Genomic DNA, 14,106 nt, shown 5'->3' with positions numbered 1-14,106 from the left:
TGTAAACATTTGACTCATTGAGGTAAACAAATGCACACTAATTTCAATGTGCTTTATTGCATTGTGTAGTTGTTTGTGTTGCCATGGCATTAGGCAAGCTAGATGAAGCATCTGTTCTGTTTGGACATAACACTTGAAGCAAAGGGAACCGTGCTTATCGAGAACAGCAAACCACTCTCCGCTCCGTGCTTGTTACGATGTGATTTCTCTTGTCGAGTGAATGTTTTGACTGCTGGTCACACAGACTGAAGTGTGTAAGTTTATGTCTTAATATCAACAAGAGACCTGGAAGAATGGATTTCCAATAATTTCCTAGCTGGGTTTCAGGAACAGACACATCACGGGCTAACGTATAGTAAGAGACACCAGCACTTAAGTCGCTATAAATATCTTCAACCCCTTGAACTAATTTTCCCTTCAATTTCTCCATAATTAGCCTCAATTTCAGATTATTATTTCATGCGCAAGGCAATGTCAATTCTGTATCTGCCCGTTGCAGCACTTCATTGAAACTGCACACTTATACTGAGTGAACTTAACATGTTGTTGCTTCACCATTACACCAAATAGAAAATACTTAGATGTTTTGTGCACCATTTTATACCCATGATTCAGCAGGACGTACCCGCTATCTTTGGAAACTAAGGGATCCCCGCTAGAATTTAAGATAATGTTTTGTGGGTTCGAACGAAGCTCGGCTGCACTGTAATGGATCTGGAATGACAAACCCACCAATGGGACCAGCAGGGCTGAGGAGGTTTTTAAAGTCTGCTGACACCCTAGACTGTGCGGGCTAAGTGTTAATTGTATGTAAAGTGACAAAAGAAACTGTTATCTCTTTGTCTCTATTCCTAAAGACGTCATGTTACAGTGCTGGTATGCTCAGTGAGAGGTCTGAACATAGATTGAGCTCCAGCAGCACTAAAAGGAAACTGCTTGAAACGAAGTCAAGCCGACATTGTTAAGATACCTTCAGCTACGAGTGAGCGCTTTTCTTTGTAACTGTGCACACACTGGTCACTGTGGACGTCAGCAGCACACTGAATACATGACTTTCACAGTACATTTTCTGGCATTCATTTTAAATACTTACACATTTCTATGCACTGGATGTTTTCTATTTGTTTGTAATGTGTGCACTTCCATCGAGGATCACTTTGGAAACATGTCTTTCTGCAGATGCATCTTAGAAATGCTATTTCAATTTCAATCCATTCAATTCCATTTAACTAAAGCCACATGAGAGATCTATGTTTTGTTGTATTGCTACCAGTAAATTGAAATACTGTTGATGAAGTCTTTTTTGATGTTTTCTATCAACTGGACAGAATTATAGAAAGGTGTATTGAATGATAAGGTCGAAACATGACATTACTGGATGGAAGCAAATGTTCCTCACTCAGGAACTCACTTAATTGTTCTGTTCCACTCTGTGCCTCCCTGACTCTCACCATACTCCCACTGCCCTTCACAACGTGTCCCAGTATCTCCTTCCATTGATATCTTGTTAACCCTGTATCCCTCTTTCCTCTCTTCAGGGCCTATCTTCCAGGCCTGCCATTTTTGTGTTTCTTTTAGTCATTTGTGCATATGTGCATGATTTAAACTTCATTGACTGTAGTGGGGAAAAAAAGTTCCATGTGGACTCCTTATCAAATGAATTTGGGTATCGCACGCTGTTGCCTTGAATGTGAGTGCAGCTTCAGCCACATGAGTCCAATTATATCTCCATGCTCATGCCCTCCTATATCATTCTTATATCTCATGCATCTGCTGTGATTTTTATAAAAGAACAAAGGCAGTCCACTGAGGCACTGAAGTCCTGAGCCTGATGGTATGTTAAGACTGGGCTCTTAGTGCGGCTCTACAGAGAGGCAACAGGCTCAGGTTGCAGATTTTTGTAGTTTTTATAAACCTGGAAGTCACTTGTTTTTAAAAAAAATGCCACTAATGCTTTTAAAGCATTGCCTCATTAAATACGGTGCATGAATGTATGGTCATATGTGCTCGTATGTATCTGGTCTATCTTCTGGTACCATCGACCCCTGTGCATCTTTGATGCGCCACAGGAATGTAAGCTATCAGATAATCACCCGTAAACACAATAAAATTGTTTCCCCCCAGCGTCTGGTAAAGACAGCTGATATTTATCCAGATTTCAAACAAAGATTCAGACCCCAGGAACAAACTGCCTGGCCTGCTTACGGCAGTCGCACTGGCTTAGCTCCATACTTGTCTGCTGCAATGTCGTTGCAACACGTTCACTCCAAATGTGAGTGAGCAAATTGGAAGATGGTCAGAAGATAGATAGATGTGAGATGTGTCTTTGTAAAAGGAGAATGAAATTGGGGGTTTGTTTGGCATGATGGGGGAGTTTAAACTGATGGTCAGATTGGAGAGAACAGGCAGTGTTTTTGTCTCCTGTGGCCTTTTAAGACATGTTTCTTCCTTCCCTTGTGATGGGGTCAGTCTGCTGACAATCTTTACGAACTTCAACCCAGAGTAGGGAAATTTATTTTGTTATTGCTGCCTCTTTCCTGTTAAATTTGCTGTTAAAGTTATTTGATGAGTGAAACCTTCTTTGAAGGTATATATAATCCTGCTATAATTCAACTCGCTAAGCCAGAGGTAGCCTTATATTTTACGCAGGAAGTTAAATGATCAACTGATGAAATGTTACATCATGTAAAATAGTTACGATGTCATTTTTATATGTTCTCAGGCAGACCATTTAGCAGGTTTTGACAAATCAAAAGGGGTGACGGAGCAAAAATAACTTAACCCTATTTTTTACAGGGTTGCCATGTTTACAGAGTGTGAGTAAAGACAGATTTTCATGCACAACTTTCTTTCTCTCCTTCTCTCACTCTCTCTATTTCCTATTCAAACAAACAGAAATCCTTTCTCCTGCACTGCTCTCTGTCTGTTTCTGGCTATCCCTACCTTGATGATAGGGCACTAAAGGCATCAAGCGAGAAGAAAAAGAGCAGAGTGGAAAGAAAGACAGAGACAGAGCCAGTGCTTGTAAAAGGGCAGAGTAAACATTGCCTGGATAGAGAGAAGAAGGGTTACAGAGGACCAGTAGGAGAGAGAGAGAGAAGAAAGATGGGGGTGGGGGGCGGGCTGCGCATTATGAAATAGTTGCCAGACATCTCATCTAGATTCACACACTTCGTCTTGCTCTGTCTCCCTCTGTTGGTCCTCTCTCTCTCTCTCTCTCTCTCTCTCCCTTTCTCTCTCTCTCTATTCTTCTTCTTCTTTACTGTTGCATCGGCCTATTGACAGAATCAATAGCAGTGTGGAAACAAAGTTGGACGTTGCACTTAAACAACTGTACATGATCCAAACTGCGTCCTCAGTAATGAGTTACAGCAAATGTCATAACGTCATAACGGTAATGGTGTTTTTTCATTTGTAAAAATTCTCAAAAAACTTCCAAAAGCATCTAATAAATTTATACAACTGCTTTATAGCTATTTATCATATAGTCCTTCATTAATACTCTTGTGTGCTAGTTTGAAACAGTTTCCAGTGCCGTGGGTGCCGCTGAGTTGTTACTTGGATCACAAGCTTTCCCTCAAAACTCAAACCAAAACCAAAAAGGAATCACTGAAAAAATAGCTGTTCAAAATGTGCTCTTCTAAATGTGCTCATGCTCCTGCAGCCCCCTCTCAGTATGGTGCCCTTTTCATATTTTCACGCCTGCCATTAAAACACAATGAAAGTCAAGATTTCACCCCACTGAGAACAGTGTGTTAGTGAGCAACAGAGAGATTTGTCAACTCTGGCTTTGAAGGTATCATGGAGAAAATGCAGTATGTGCAAGCAGCCCTATTCATAAACTGATGTTATTCAGCCCTTACTGGCCCCAGGAGACACTCTGGGTCAGGGGTTGGAGACATACACACGCACACACACATGGCCTATATACCTTGATGTCACAAGATTTATGCATGTGGGGCTCACAGATCATTTTTCATTTGAAATAATGGAAACACAGGCACCTAAGGAGCTGGGTTCATGACGCCAATAGGTAGTAAAATTACCCTTGAATCTGCCAAGACCAATAGGCTCCAGCCCTCGCTGCTGCATTCCTCCCTGTGTGCGGCTCACACACTGCCATTTAAGGCTGCCTAGTGCGCTGACTGACTGTCTGGACGGAGAGAGAGAGGATAAAGTGGAGTGGTGCTCCCTTTGTTTCTACAAGGACAGAGCATGCATTCGCTTATTTTCTGTAGCTTGAATTCTGTCTGTCATTGGGTTTATGGGCTCTTTGGGGAGCTCTCATATCGATCTTTCTCGTTCTCTTTTCTTTGACAGTCACCACCGTGTTCATTAACAGTTTGATTTGATAAAATATATATCACCAAATATCCAAAAAGCTGTAATCTCATATTGGTTGTTTGATTAATGATCTTTGGTCAAGGTGAATTGAGAAAGACCAGTCACCCTGCTCCAGGGTCAACTGGATATGTGATGTATGCTTCCCCCTATTGGACACTTACAATAACTACTACCTGCACTTAAACTGATGGCATACCCTTTTTCAGTCTATTGTCAGGCAGCAGTGCACAAATCTATGGAGCCTGAGATGTGCAATGAGAAGAAAAAAATTCCAAGTATTTTTTCCAAACACAATTCAGTACCAAACACTTGGAAACAGCACAGTTTAGTACAGTTAGTACAATTTTTTTGTGCTTGCAGTGTCTGAGTCTGAGTCAAACTGAAAAAAGCAACAAATACAGCTCGCGGGCTCATGGAAATACACACAAATACACCATGTTCATTAGGAATGGCTCCGTATCAGGGGATGGAACAAATAACAAAAGTCATGATAAGCATCGGTTAAGCGGGGGAAAATGATGTCTGCTGGTTGCATTCATTCCCGTGAAAACGCCTCTTCTAACTGGAAATGAACATTAATTTGTTATGAATTAAAAAAAAAAAAAAAAAAAAAAAAAAAAAAAACAGTACTATCATTCAGTTAATCATATGAATTAGACTTTGTGCCCAAAGGTATCATCGGCCATAGGAGTCTCCTATATTTATAAGTTGTGATACACTATCAGTAAGCTTGTTGTATGCTGGAAAATACCCTATCATTTTTTTTATTAGATGATCCTACTGCATTTTATTGTTCAATATATTTGTTTTTTTGTGATATCATTAACCCATAGCCGTGCTGGTATGGTATTCTTGTGCACTTTTGCATTTTGACCACTGGATGTCACTCTATCTGTTGAAACCAGTACTGGACTGTTTTCATCCAACAGAACTGAAACTTCAGCTGAACTATTAGACAATTGAAGCATTGTTCATGAAATACCTACGTTTAGGGAATTATAGTACATGTGACCCAGTGTATGTGATCATGAGATCTGTGGGAAAGAAAAAACATGGGTGCTCAAATGGGCAAAAATATAAACCTAATAACTGGTTTGGAGCATGGGTTTTTGCTTGTGGTTGTGCTTGTGCTTGAGTGTGTGTGCATGTTTATGTGTGTGTGTGTGTACAGATGTCTTTTGTGTCCTACAAAATCCACTACAATATTTTCCTGATTTGTTATTTACCACAGCCATTTTTGAGAATGAGTTTCATAACTGTTGGACCAAATGAGGACACTGATTTTTCTTAATTCCCCAGAATCTAATAATGTGGTTCCTGTTTTGTGTGTGTGTGTGTGTGTGTGTGCGTGCGTGTGTGTGGGTGGGTGTGTCCAAATTCTTACCTTTCTCCCAGAAAACAGCATACACAGCTGATGCATGGAGCCTCCATTCTTGGTGAGCTCTTTCTTCAGAGTTTTGGGTGATGGGAGTGTCCAGCCACCCTTGTGGTGCGCCCCTCCAACCTCCAGGCAGTTGATGGCATTGTCGGAGGTGAAACACGGGGTGCGCGGGTCCTGCAGGAGGCTCCCTTCGCTGTGGGTGCGCCTGCGGAGAGAATTCTGCACACTTAGCCCCCCTCCTCCGTGCTTTTCACAGGTGGCGCCCTCCACCATGCTGCGGCGCTTGCTGTCGCTCCGCTGCAGATAGGCATCGTCGCTGTCGTCTTCATCATCCTCCTCTTCAGACTCGTCGTCTTCATCTTCATCGTACTCTTCTTCATCGGTGTTGGGCGAGGAGAGGGCGTCGGCACTAAAGGAGCGGTCCAGGCGCAGCTCGGGGATGACAAATGAGGAGGAGGAGGACGAAGGAGGCGCATTGGTGTCAGGCGGCTCCGAGGCGTTGTCCTCATCAGTGTTTGCCACCACCAAATTCAGGCTCAGCTCACCTTCGTTCCCCTCCGCTTCCTCCTCTCCTCCTTCCTCTTTCTCCATACCTTCGCTCCCCACACTCTTCCTACTGCCCTCATAATCCTCCTCTTCTCCAAACTCCTTACTCTTCTCCTCCTCATTCTTCCCTTCTCTCCAGATCTCCATCTCCATGCCTTCCATACTTTTGCTGTCCTCTCCCTCGGTGGAAGGGGGTGGTGTGGGAGGCACCTTATGCGGCTCATCAGAACTCCCCAGTCCACCCAGGGGCATGTAGATCTCCTCCAGCGGGGTGAGCGGCTCGGAGGGGTGTGGGCTACCCAGGGTCGGGGGCTCTGAGGGGCTGGAGGGGTACACGCTGCTTTCCTCACCCTCTGAGCTACGAGGGGGCAGGTGGAGGCCGCCCATAACTCCTGGATCTCCTCCTACTCCGCCCAGCTCACATGAAGGCGCATCCACCTTAGGCTCCAACATCTTGGGGGAGAAAAGAAAAAACAGAGAGAGAGAGAGAAGGAAGGAGGGAGAGAATAGTTATTTACACAAGCTCAACTAGTGGCACAGTGTTACAATAAAATCTCACTAACATTTTAATGAATGAAAGAGGGAGGTGGTAAAATGAACCCAACCTGTTGCACGCAAACCGGTATACTTATCTAATGCAAGTATCTAATGCAAGAAATGTGTGATGGAAGAGGCCATGGCCAAATGCATCAATCAAAGCAACACTTACACTTGGTCTGACAGTATGTGTACCAAATGGAATGAAGTTTAGTACAGTTAGTACAATTTTTTTGTACTTGCAGTGTCTGGGCCTTGAGCAAACTGAAAAAAAAGCAACAAATGCAGCTTGCAGGCTCACGGAAATACACACAAATACACCATGTTCATTAGGAATGGCTCCGTATCAGGGGGTGGAACAAATAACAAAAGTCAAGATAAGCATCGGTTAAGCAGCGGAAAATGACGTCTGCTGGTTGCATTCATTCCCGTGAAAACGCCTCTTCTAACTGGAAATGAACATTAATTTGTTATGATTTTTTTTAAAAAATGCTTTTACTTTGCTTGAACAGTCATTTTGAATTGATAAACTAAATGCCAGCAAAGGCTAATGCCCTATAGCTGTGAAAACCTGAACAGCCCATAAAAAAATTGCTCTCCATAGCTTTTGCTGTAGAGGAATCTCTCTGGGCATTTCACATTACCACCCGAGGGAAGTGATTACTCTTAGAAGGTCCATGCAAAGACTTCTCATAGATACCAATAGCATATTAAAATCACTGTTTCCTGCATGTTACTCATTAACGACACAACTCTGGAATACACTCCTTCAGGACTTCAAGCTGTTTAACACATGTTTAAGATCTTCATTTATGGAGGCTGACATGTAATTTCCACATTACTACATGCCTGCAAATAATGCCAGACCTGCTGGTATTACATCTGCTAGCCATGTCCAAACTGGCCACACTGATTCAGCTGATCTCAGCTGCTGCTATGACCTCAGGGACCGTTTAGAGAAATGAATGAGTCCAGTGCTAAGAACTGTTAGATCCATCCATCTATCTCTAATACCTTCCTCTCAATATCTGCTGGTTTTGAATTCAGCTGACACTGGAGAAGCCGCCGTAATTCATGACAGTGCAATACTCACAAACACACACTCTCCTCTCTCTTTTTCTCATGCACACCCACTCTGATACCTATATGCATTTTTTTTTTTTATTTCACTTGTTATGGATGTACAGCACATAAAAGCTTCCTATTTTTTCACTCTGTGTATGTTGATATGTAAAAATTCTGCTCTGTCAGAAATCTTCACCTGCCCTGAAAGGCTGTTTATTTTTACTTTATAAAGTATATGGTACAATATATGTGATTGCATGGTCAGTGTAACCTCTCAAATGACCTATTTTTCCAGAAATGAAAAAGTCAGCAGCTAAACAGGTAATCGGCTTTTGTGTAATGAAGCCTTCTCAAAAAGCTGAAATGTCTTGTGTGAGAAAAACTGAATCATGTGAACCACAAACTTATAAACTCTCCCAGTTTTCATTTAGCAGTGAAAAGCACACTTTGCATGCTGTTTTTAATGTCACTGATCCAACTCTGTACAGCTTGTGAATTCATTATAAATTCAATAGAAACTAAACAAAAACAGGCATGTATAGGATTAAAATTCCCCTGTATGAGAAAGGATGCCTTCTGTTAATGTTTGCATGAGGATTTGCCCTCCACTGGCATCCTTTGACATTGGCAGGGAATGTAGGCACATAATCTCATAAATACTGTAGTCATTTCTAATCAGTGATCACTTTAAGCATTTGTGGAGGAAACACTCTGTACTAAAGATGATAGGCAAGTAAGTGGCTATGGGGGTCTCTGTTCAAACCGGGAAAGATGCAATGGATGCCATGTTGAAATAATAACAGGAAGCTGTTACTTGGATATAGCCCATGAATCTGGTCAATTCAAAATTCGAAATGCCTCTCCAAGAAAATCCAAGGAGAGTTGAATTGTACTGGACCTGGATAATCATGAGCTGGATGACTGAGAACCCTCAAAGCCATCTCTCTAAGAAGACTACATGAAAACAATAATTTCCTTTAAGAAAGTATATAAATTCAATACCCAAACATCGATCAGACATTCTCATAAAGAGCTACTTACAATACTTGCACTAATAAGAACAGTTTTTGCTTTTCAGTATAAATGATACCACAAGTGGTACAGCAAAAAAACAACGACCGAATGTAGCTGAAGTTTGTTTTTCTTGGGAAATAAGTGGACAAGTAAGAGGAAGTGTCTTATCGCTCATTTTACACACTCAGCTGGATGGAAAGAGATCAAAAATGTGTTTTGCCTTCCCTCTCTCTTTTTCTCTCCACTGCCTCAAAATCTCTCACTCAGTCTCGGGGAATTATTCTGCCACTTAAAAAAGTAAGCAATATGGCAAGGTGAGCTACAGGGGCACACACAGAGTTAACGATGACGTTCTCGAAAAATCGGAACCACACCTGAATGTGTATTGACCAAAGCAACGGAAAAAAATATGAAAACAAAAACAGCTGTGTGACAAATGTTTCTTAGGCCCTGTGTCCGTGGCTGAATTAAAGAAAATAAATAAAAGTGACTCTATCTACAAAATCAATTCTAGCTCCTTTAGCTCTGCAGCACGTCTTGTGAGAGAGCCTCATTGTGCTGTTACTGCTAACCCTGCATAACTAGCAGCAGTCACAAGATGCTGTGGTGTTCAAGTACGCACACAACTGCCCTAAGGTGACTCTTCTCTCCCTCCCTCCCAACTGCCTCTTAACCTCCCTGCGTCCCTATCTAAATGGTCCATGTTTGTGCTATAACCCTGAGACCAAAGGTTCTTAGTGACGCACAGGGTATGTAAAGGTTATTTTTAGAATGCGAGGCACTTTCATAAGAACACCCACAGAGGAAAAAAGACTATTCTTTTGTCAGGAAGTGGCTGCATGATCCTGTCTTCACCTCTGATCCCTCTCTGCCCTTAATTTTCTTGCTATTTTACTGTTCACGGTGCTCTGGGTTAGAGAGGTGATTCACTTTATGACAATCAAGTGTAGCTCTTGGGATTGTTGTCATAGTGTGAGGCGGTGTCATAGCCTGTCAGTCATGGTGTCGGTACAGTGTGAACTTGTTGGTATGACAAATAAATAACACCTGGGCTTTAAATATCACTGCAGTCATGGATGAAAAATCAGGTCTCTCTGTATTAAGCTGGTTTGGAGGTTCTACTTGTTTAATCATACACTGAACAAAAAAAAAAATCTTCAGTAATTTAGTCTCATATTCAGTGTTAAAATCTTGCTTCACAAGAAAACCTGCATTGGGAAACACATGGGATTATCTCATCCCACTGGAAGATTTTTTTTTATACCTTGTTTGAAGAAAACAAGATTTTAACACTGAATATGAGACCTGCTGGGATTTTTTTTTTTTTTGCAGTGTATATTTTGCACTGTGAGATCCGGGATTTGCATAGGCAATTTCTCCTTTTCTTCACAGATGATAGACTCTTCCCTAATCTGCATTTCTCTTGATCCCCCTCCAACTCCCACTCCTTATTTCCCTTGTGAATTTTCGTTGTAAAGTGGCCTTTTGTTTTGTTTACTGTTTATACTCCCTCTGTTGCTCTCTTACATGCTGACATAAACCTCTGACCACTGAAGATATGGTCTGAGACACAATGGAGCCACCTGTCCTGTCAGATACACTTGTTCATTCTCACAGCGCCACCGCTATCTGCTGCTGGAATGGACACACACTCACAGCACACATGCATGCACACACAGACACACACACACACACACACACACACACACACACACACACGCACACACACTCAAGCTGACACATGTATCTTTTGTACAAACTGTCCTCTTGTCGTATCTGTGCACATAAAAAGGATTTGTGACCTTCCAGTCACAAAACAACATGACATCCTCATTAATCCCCAAGGCCTTTTCCAGTTATTTCAGTTGCCAGTTTCTCTGAAACCCAAACCCTTTAATTCTTTCATTTTTCTCCAGTACTTCCCAGCATCAAGAGACACAGATGAAAAGACTACAAGGTAATGGGCTGAAAGAGCATTGTTCGGTGTAAGTATGAGTGGAGTGTGTTTGGAGTGTGTTTTTGTGTGTGTTTGAGTGTGTCTGTGTGTGTGTCTGTGTGTGTGTGTATACATGTACGTGCATTTGCCTATGCCTTGACTACAATACATGTGCACTCAACAGCTGTACTGGGCCATCAATGATTCAACACAACACAATCTCCGCCATTGCCTCCATTAAGCAAGGAAACAAAACCCGAGCTAAAAGGGCAGGAGAATGGGATGGAGGGGAAGAGAGAAGAAGAGAAGAAAATGGATAAGACAAACAAAAGGGAGGGAGGGAATCGGTGAATGAAAATGACTCAGAGATGGAGTGAGCAGTGGAAGGAGGGAGGGAGAGAGAGAAAAACGAAAAGAGGAGAGGAGAGGAGGAAGTAAATCTTTGAAAATGGCTATCTTGGCTCTACTTGTAGACAGATTCACTTACACGAGGCATTAACAGCATTATTGGCCTTGCTAGCTGATGACCACACAGCAAATATTTCATTTCATTACAAACAGACACATACACATATACACATGCACACACACCCACACATACACACACACAAATGAGCATGCTCCCATTTCAAATTTGTACTTTCGATTCCGAAAAGCAGCATAATCCTGAATGATATTACAAGAGTCACATGAAGCAGGGGGCGTGCTTCACATGAGTTGTTTGACACTGACAAAAACAACACATAAAGTAAAGTAAAATCACGCTGGTGGATACTTTTAGCCCACCTTTAACTATGGTGGCCTGGCTTCAGCTCCTGACTCATGCCAAGAAGCTCCCTGATCTAATTTAAAGGAATAGTTCAGTGAGAGTTGAAAATGAAAACGTCATAATCTGTTCATCCTCCAGTCAGCTGAAACACTGGTGATGTTTGTATATCCACAAACTTCACACAGCAACTTAAGCCGCATAATGGCCCTCTCCAAAACAACTGTATGAGTTTAGGACTTCTTTACAGTTTCAAAAAGGGCAAAAACATGACAACATTACTCCAAAAAGCATTGCAAAAACAATTGCTCTGTGGGTCCCAAAGGCCAATATTATCCTTATTATCTCCTAGATTTTCCACATTTATTCTGCATAGCACCATACAGAAACTCTGAAAGGCAAAGAGCACATGTGGGAGTTACTATCTCCTTATGTAGGAGATAATATCTCTTGTTGGGAATCTTCTTGGAAAGGAGAAGACACATGCAGGCATCTGCTGCCGGCAACGTGGAGATACTGGATAAGGATGTGGAGTGACAAATCATGTTTTCCACAGTATAAACTTTGAGTTATGGCTAACCAGTCTGGAGTGTACAAAAGCAAAGATGTCTGTGTACTTCTGTAAGAACTGAGAAGGTAAAATCTTTTGTTTATGCTGGATTTGGCTCAAATTCAATGGCCTTTGTGTGCTGCACTCAGCCCTTCATTCTGCATGCCATTCATAGGCTACTCTCAAAATAGCTTAATTATTGCCATATCTCAAGAGAGGAAAGACAGAATTAAGTTTGCCTTTTTCAAATAAAGCCAATACTTTCATTAATTTATCTCAGGTTATAAAAAAAATCCTACTCTGAAATGTCATTCATGCAGTGAATGACAAGGTGAAAGTTTTTATCTCCCATTACTATCTCCTGTGTAGGAGATATTATCTAATGTAGGAGATCTCCTACGTGGGAAGCTGTACATACCAGATATTATCTCCTACACAGGGGACTTTTTTTCCGCCTGATTTTTCCGCCTGTTTTTTTAAGACTGCACCTGCGTTCTCCAGCTGCTGACAAACCCGCAAGTCACTGTGCTGAGACGACTCGCCAGCCATCAGTCTGTAATCCCTGACAGTTACCACCAAGGTGCACCATATAAATTTTGAGTCCTAAGTGAAATATCTTCCATGGATTTTTTTATAATTGCTGTAATCAAAGACACTGGCTATGTTGAGATTTGCCAAATTGCAATCCGTGTGTGGCATTCTGCAGCGCGTGAACAGTGGCATTCAAACATCACTGCCTATGTCCTCCCGCAGCTTTGAAAAATATATCCGTGCCGCCATTATCTGATGAGGGTCTTGCAGGCTGGTGCACACTTGCTTGCCTGCAGTATTTTTTGCCATTTTGGAACTCAGGATAAGGATTTGTACCAGGTGCTGTGTCTTATATGAACTCCATAACATTCATATTTCAGTTGATATGAGGGTGATGCTAGCCCTAACCCTTCACACAGTAATTGTGAGCACAAGTTTTTCATATCACATAAATGTTGTATGAGAACACACTGCTCAAACACACGCACACATGCATGCAACCACAGGGACAGTCCATCAGGGGCAGTCGTGAACTCTGACCCATAGTTGCCATGGCAATATGAGTCTTATCCTGGGGAGCAGATCTGCTGTGCAATCTTCAGAAGCCACAGATGTGCCTATGAACTCTGCTGTCTCGGCCCCTCCACCCTCTCAATTTAGAGATGCCACCTTTCATTTTTATTTCGCCATCCTTTCCGCTCCTCTGGCGCATCCTGTTTTTTTATTTATTTATTTATTTAAGTATGGCATTTTATTAAAGACAACCACAGTCTTCCTCTCCTTTACTCTACTTAGTCTGTTGTTGTGGGCTTAATGTATCCACCATTACACAAGTCCACATCCACTTTCAATAAATGCAGCTCAACTCAATTAGCCTTGCTATTAGATAGACTGTACCTTACCCAAAAAAGCACATGACTTCTCTTTCTTCCCTTTTCCCACTCACTCTTGGTCTCCCTCCCTTCCTCCTGCTGGCTCTCAGCTGTTTCTGTATGACAGCATCAAGTATGTTGGCATGGTGTCGATCTGATGCAACCCCCAAGACAGTCTACAATCGAAGCCGAGCTCATTCACATCCTTCATCCGCTTACTTTTCCGCTCTCCTTTATTCACACTGATTGTTGAGATTGATTCAAAAGAACTTTGAACCAATTATTCAAAGAAAGTTTGGGAACTAGCGAGAAATCCTCAGGAGAATTGCTGCTTATAGTACAAAGAAAACACACACACACACACAAACACAGAGAAAAAGAGGGAGAGAGAGAGAGATTTAAGCAAGTGAACATGGTGAAAACAAAAAATGGAAATAAACAACTGCACAGTATGTGGCCCTTATTGTCTTCCTCATTTTTTTCTACATGATGCTCTGACTGGGCAGAAAATCATTATTGCATACCTTCCCAATTACGCATAACGTCTCTGCATATTAATGTTTA

At 41.9% G+C, this 14,106-nt stretch overlaps 1 protein-coding gene across 6 annotated transcripts in view; it reads right to left on the bottom strand.

The window, feature by feature from the left end:
- Positions 1-14,106, bottom strand: part of rgs3a (regulator of G protein signaling 3a) — a 188,123-nt gene that overhangs the window by 34,595 nt on the left and 139,422 nt on the right. For all 6 annotated transcript variants that reach the window (XM_030065316.1, XM_030065317.1, XM_030065318.1 and 3 more), the window contains one exon: positions 5,729-6,724. In XM_030065316.1, coding sequence (XP_029921176.1) covers positions 5,729-6,724 — 996 coding nt within the window. The remainder of the gene's footprint in view (positions 1-5,728; positions 6,725-14,106) is intronic.

The sequence above is a fragment of the Myripristis murdjan genome, chromosome 12 (assembly GCF_902150065.1).
Source record: "Myripristis murdjan chromosome 12, fMyrMur1.1, whole genome shotgun sequence".
In the NCBI taxonomy this organism is placed as follows: domain Eukaryota; kingdom Metazoa; phylum Chordata; class Actinopteri; order Holocentriformes; family Holocentridae; genus Myripristis; species Myripristis murdjan.
This window is presented reverse-complemented; position numbering and strand designations above follow the sequence as displayed.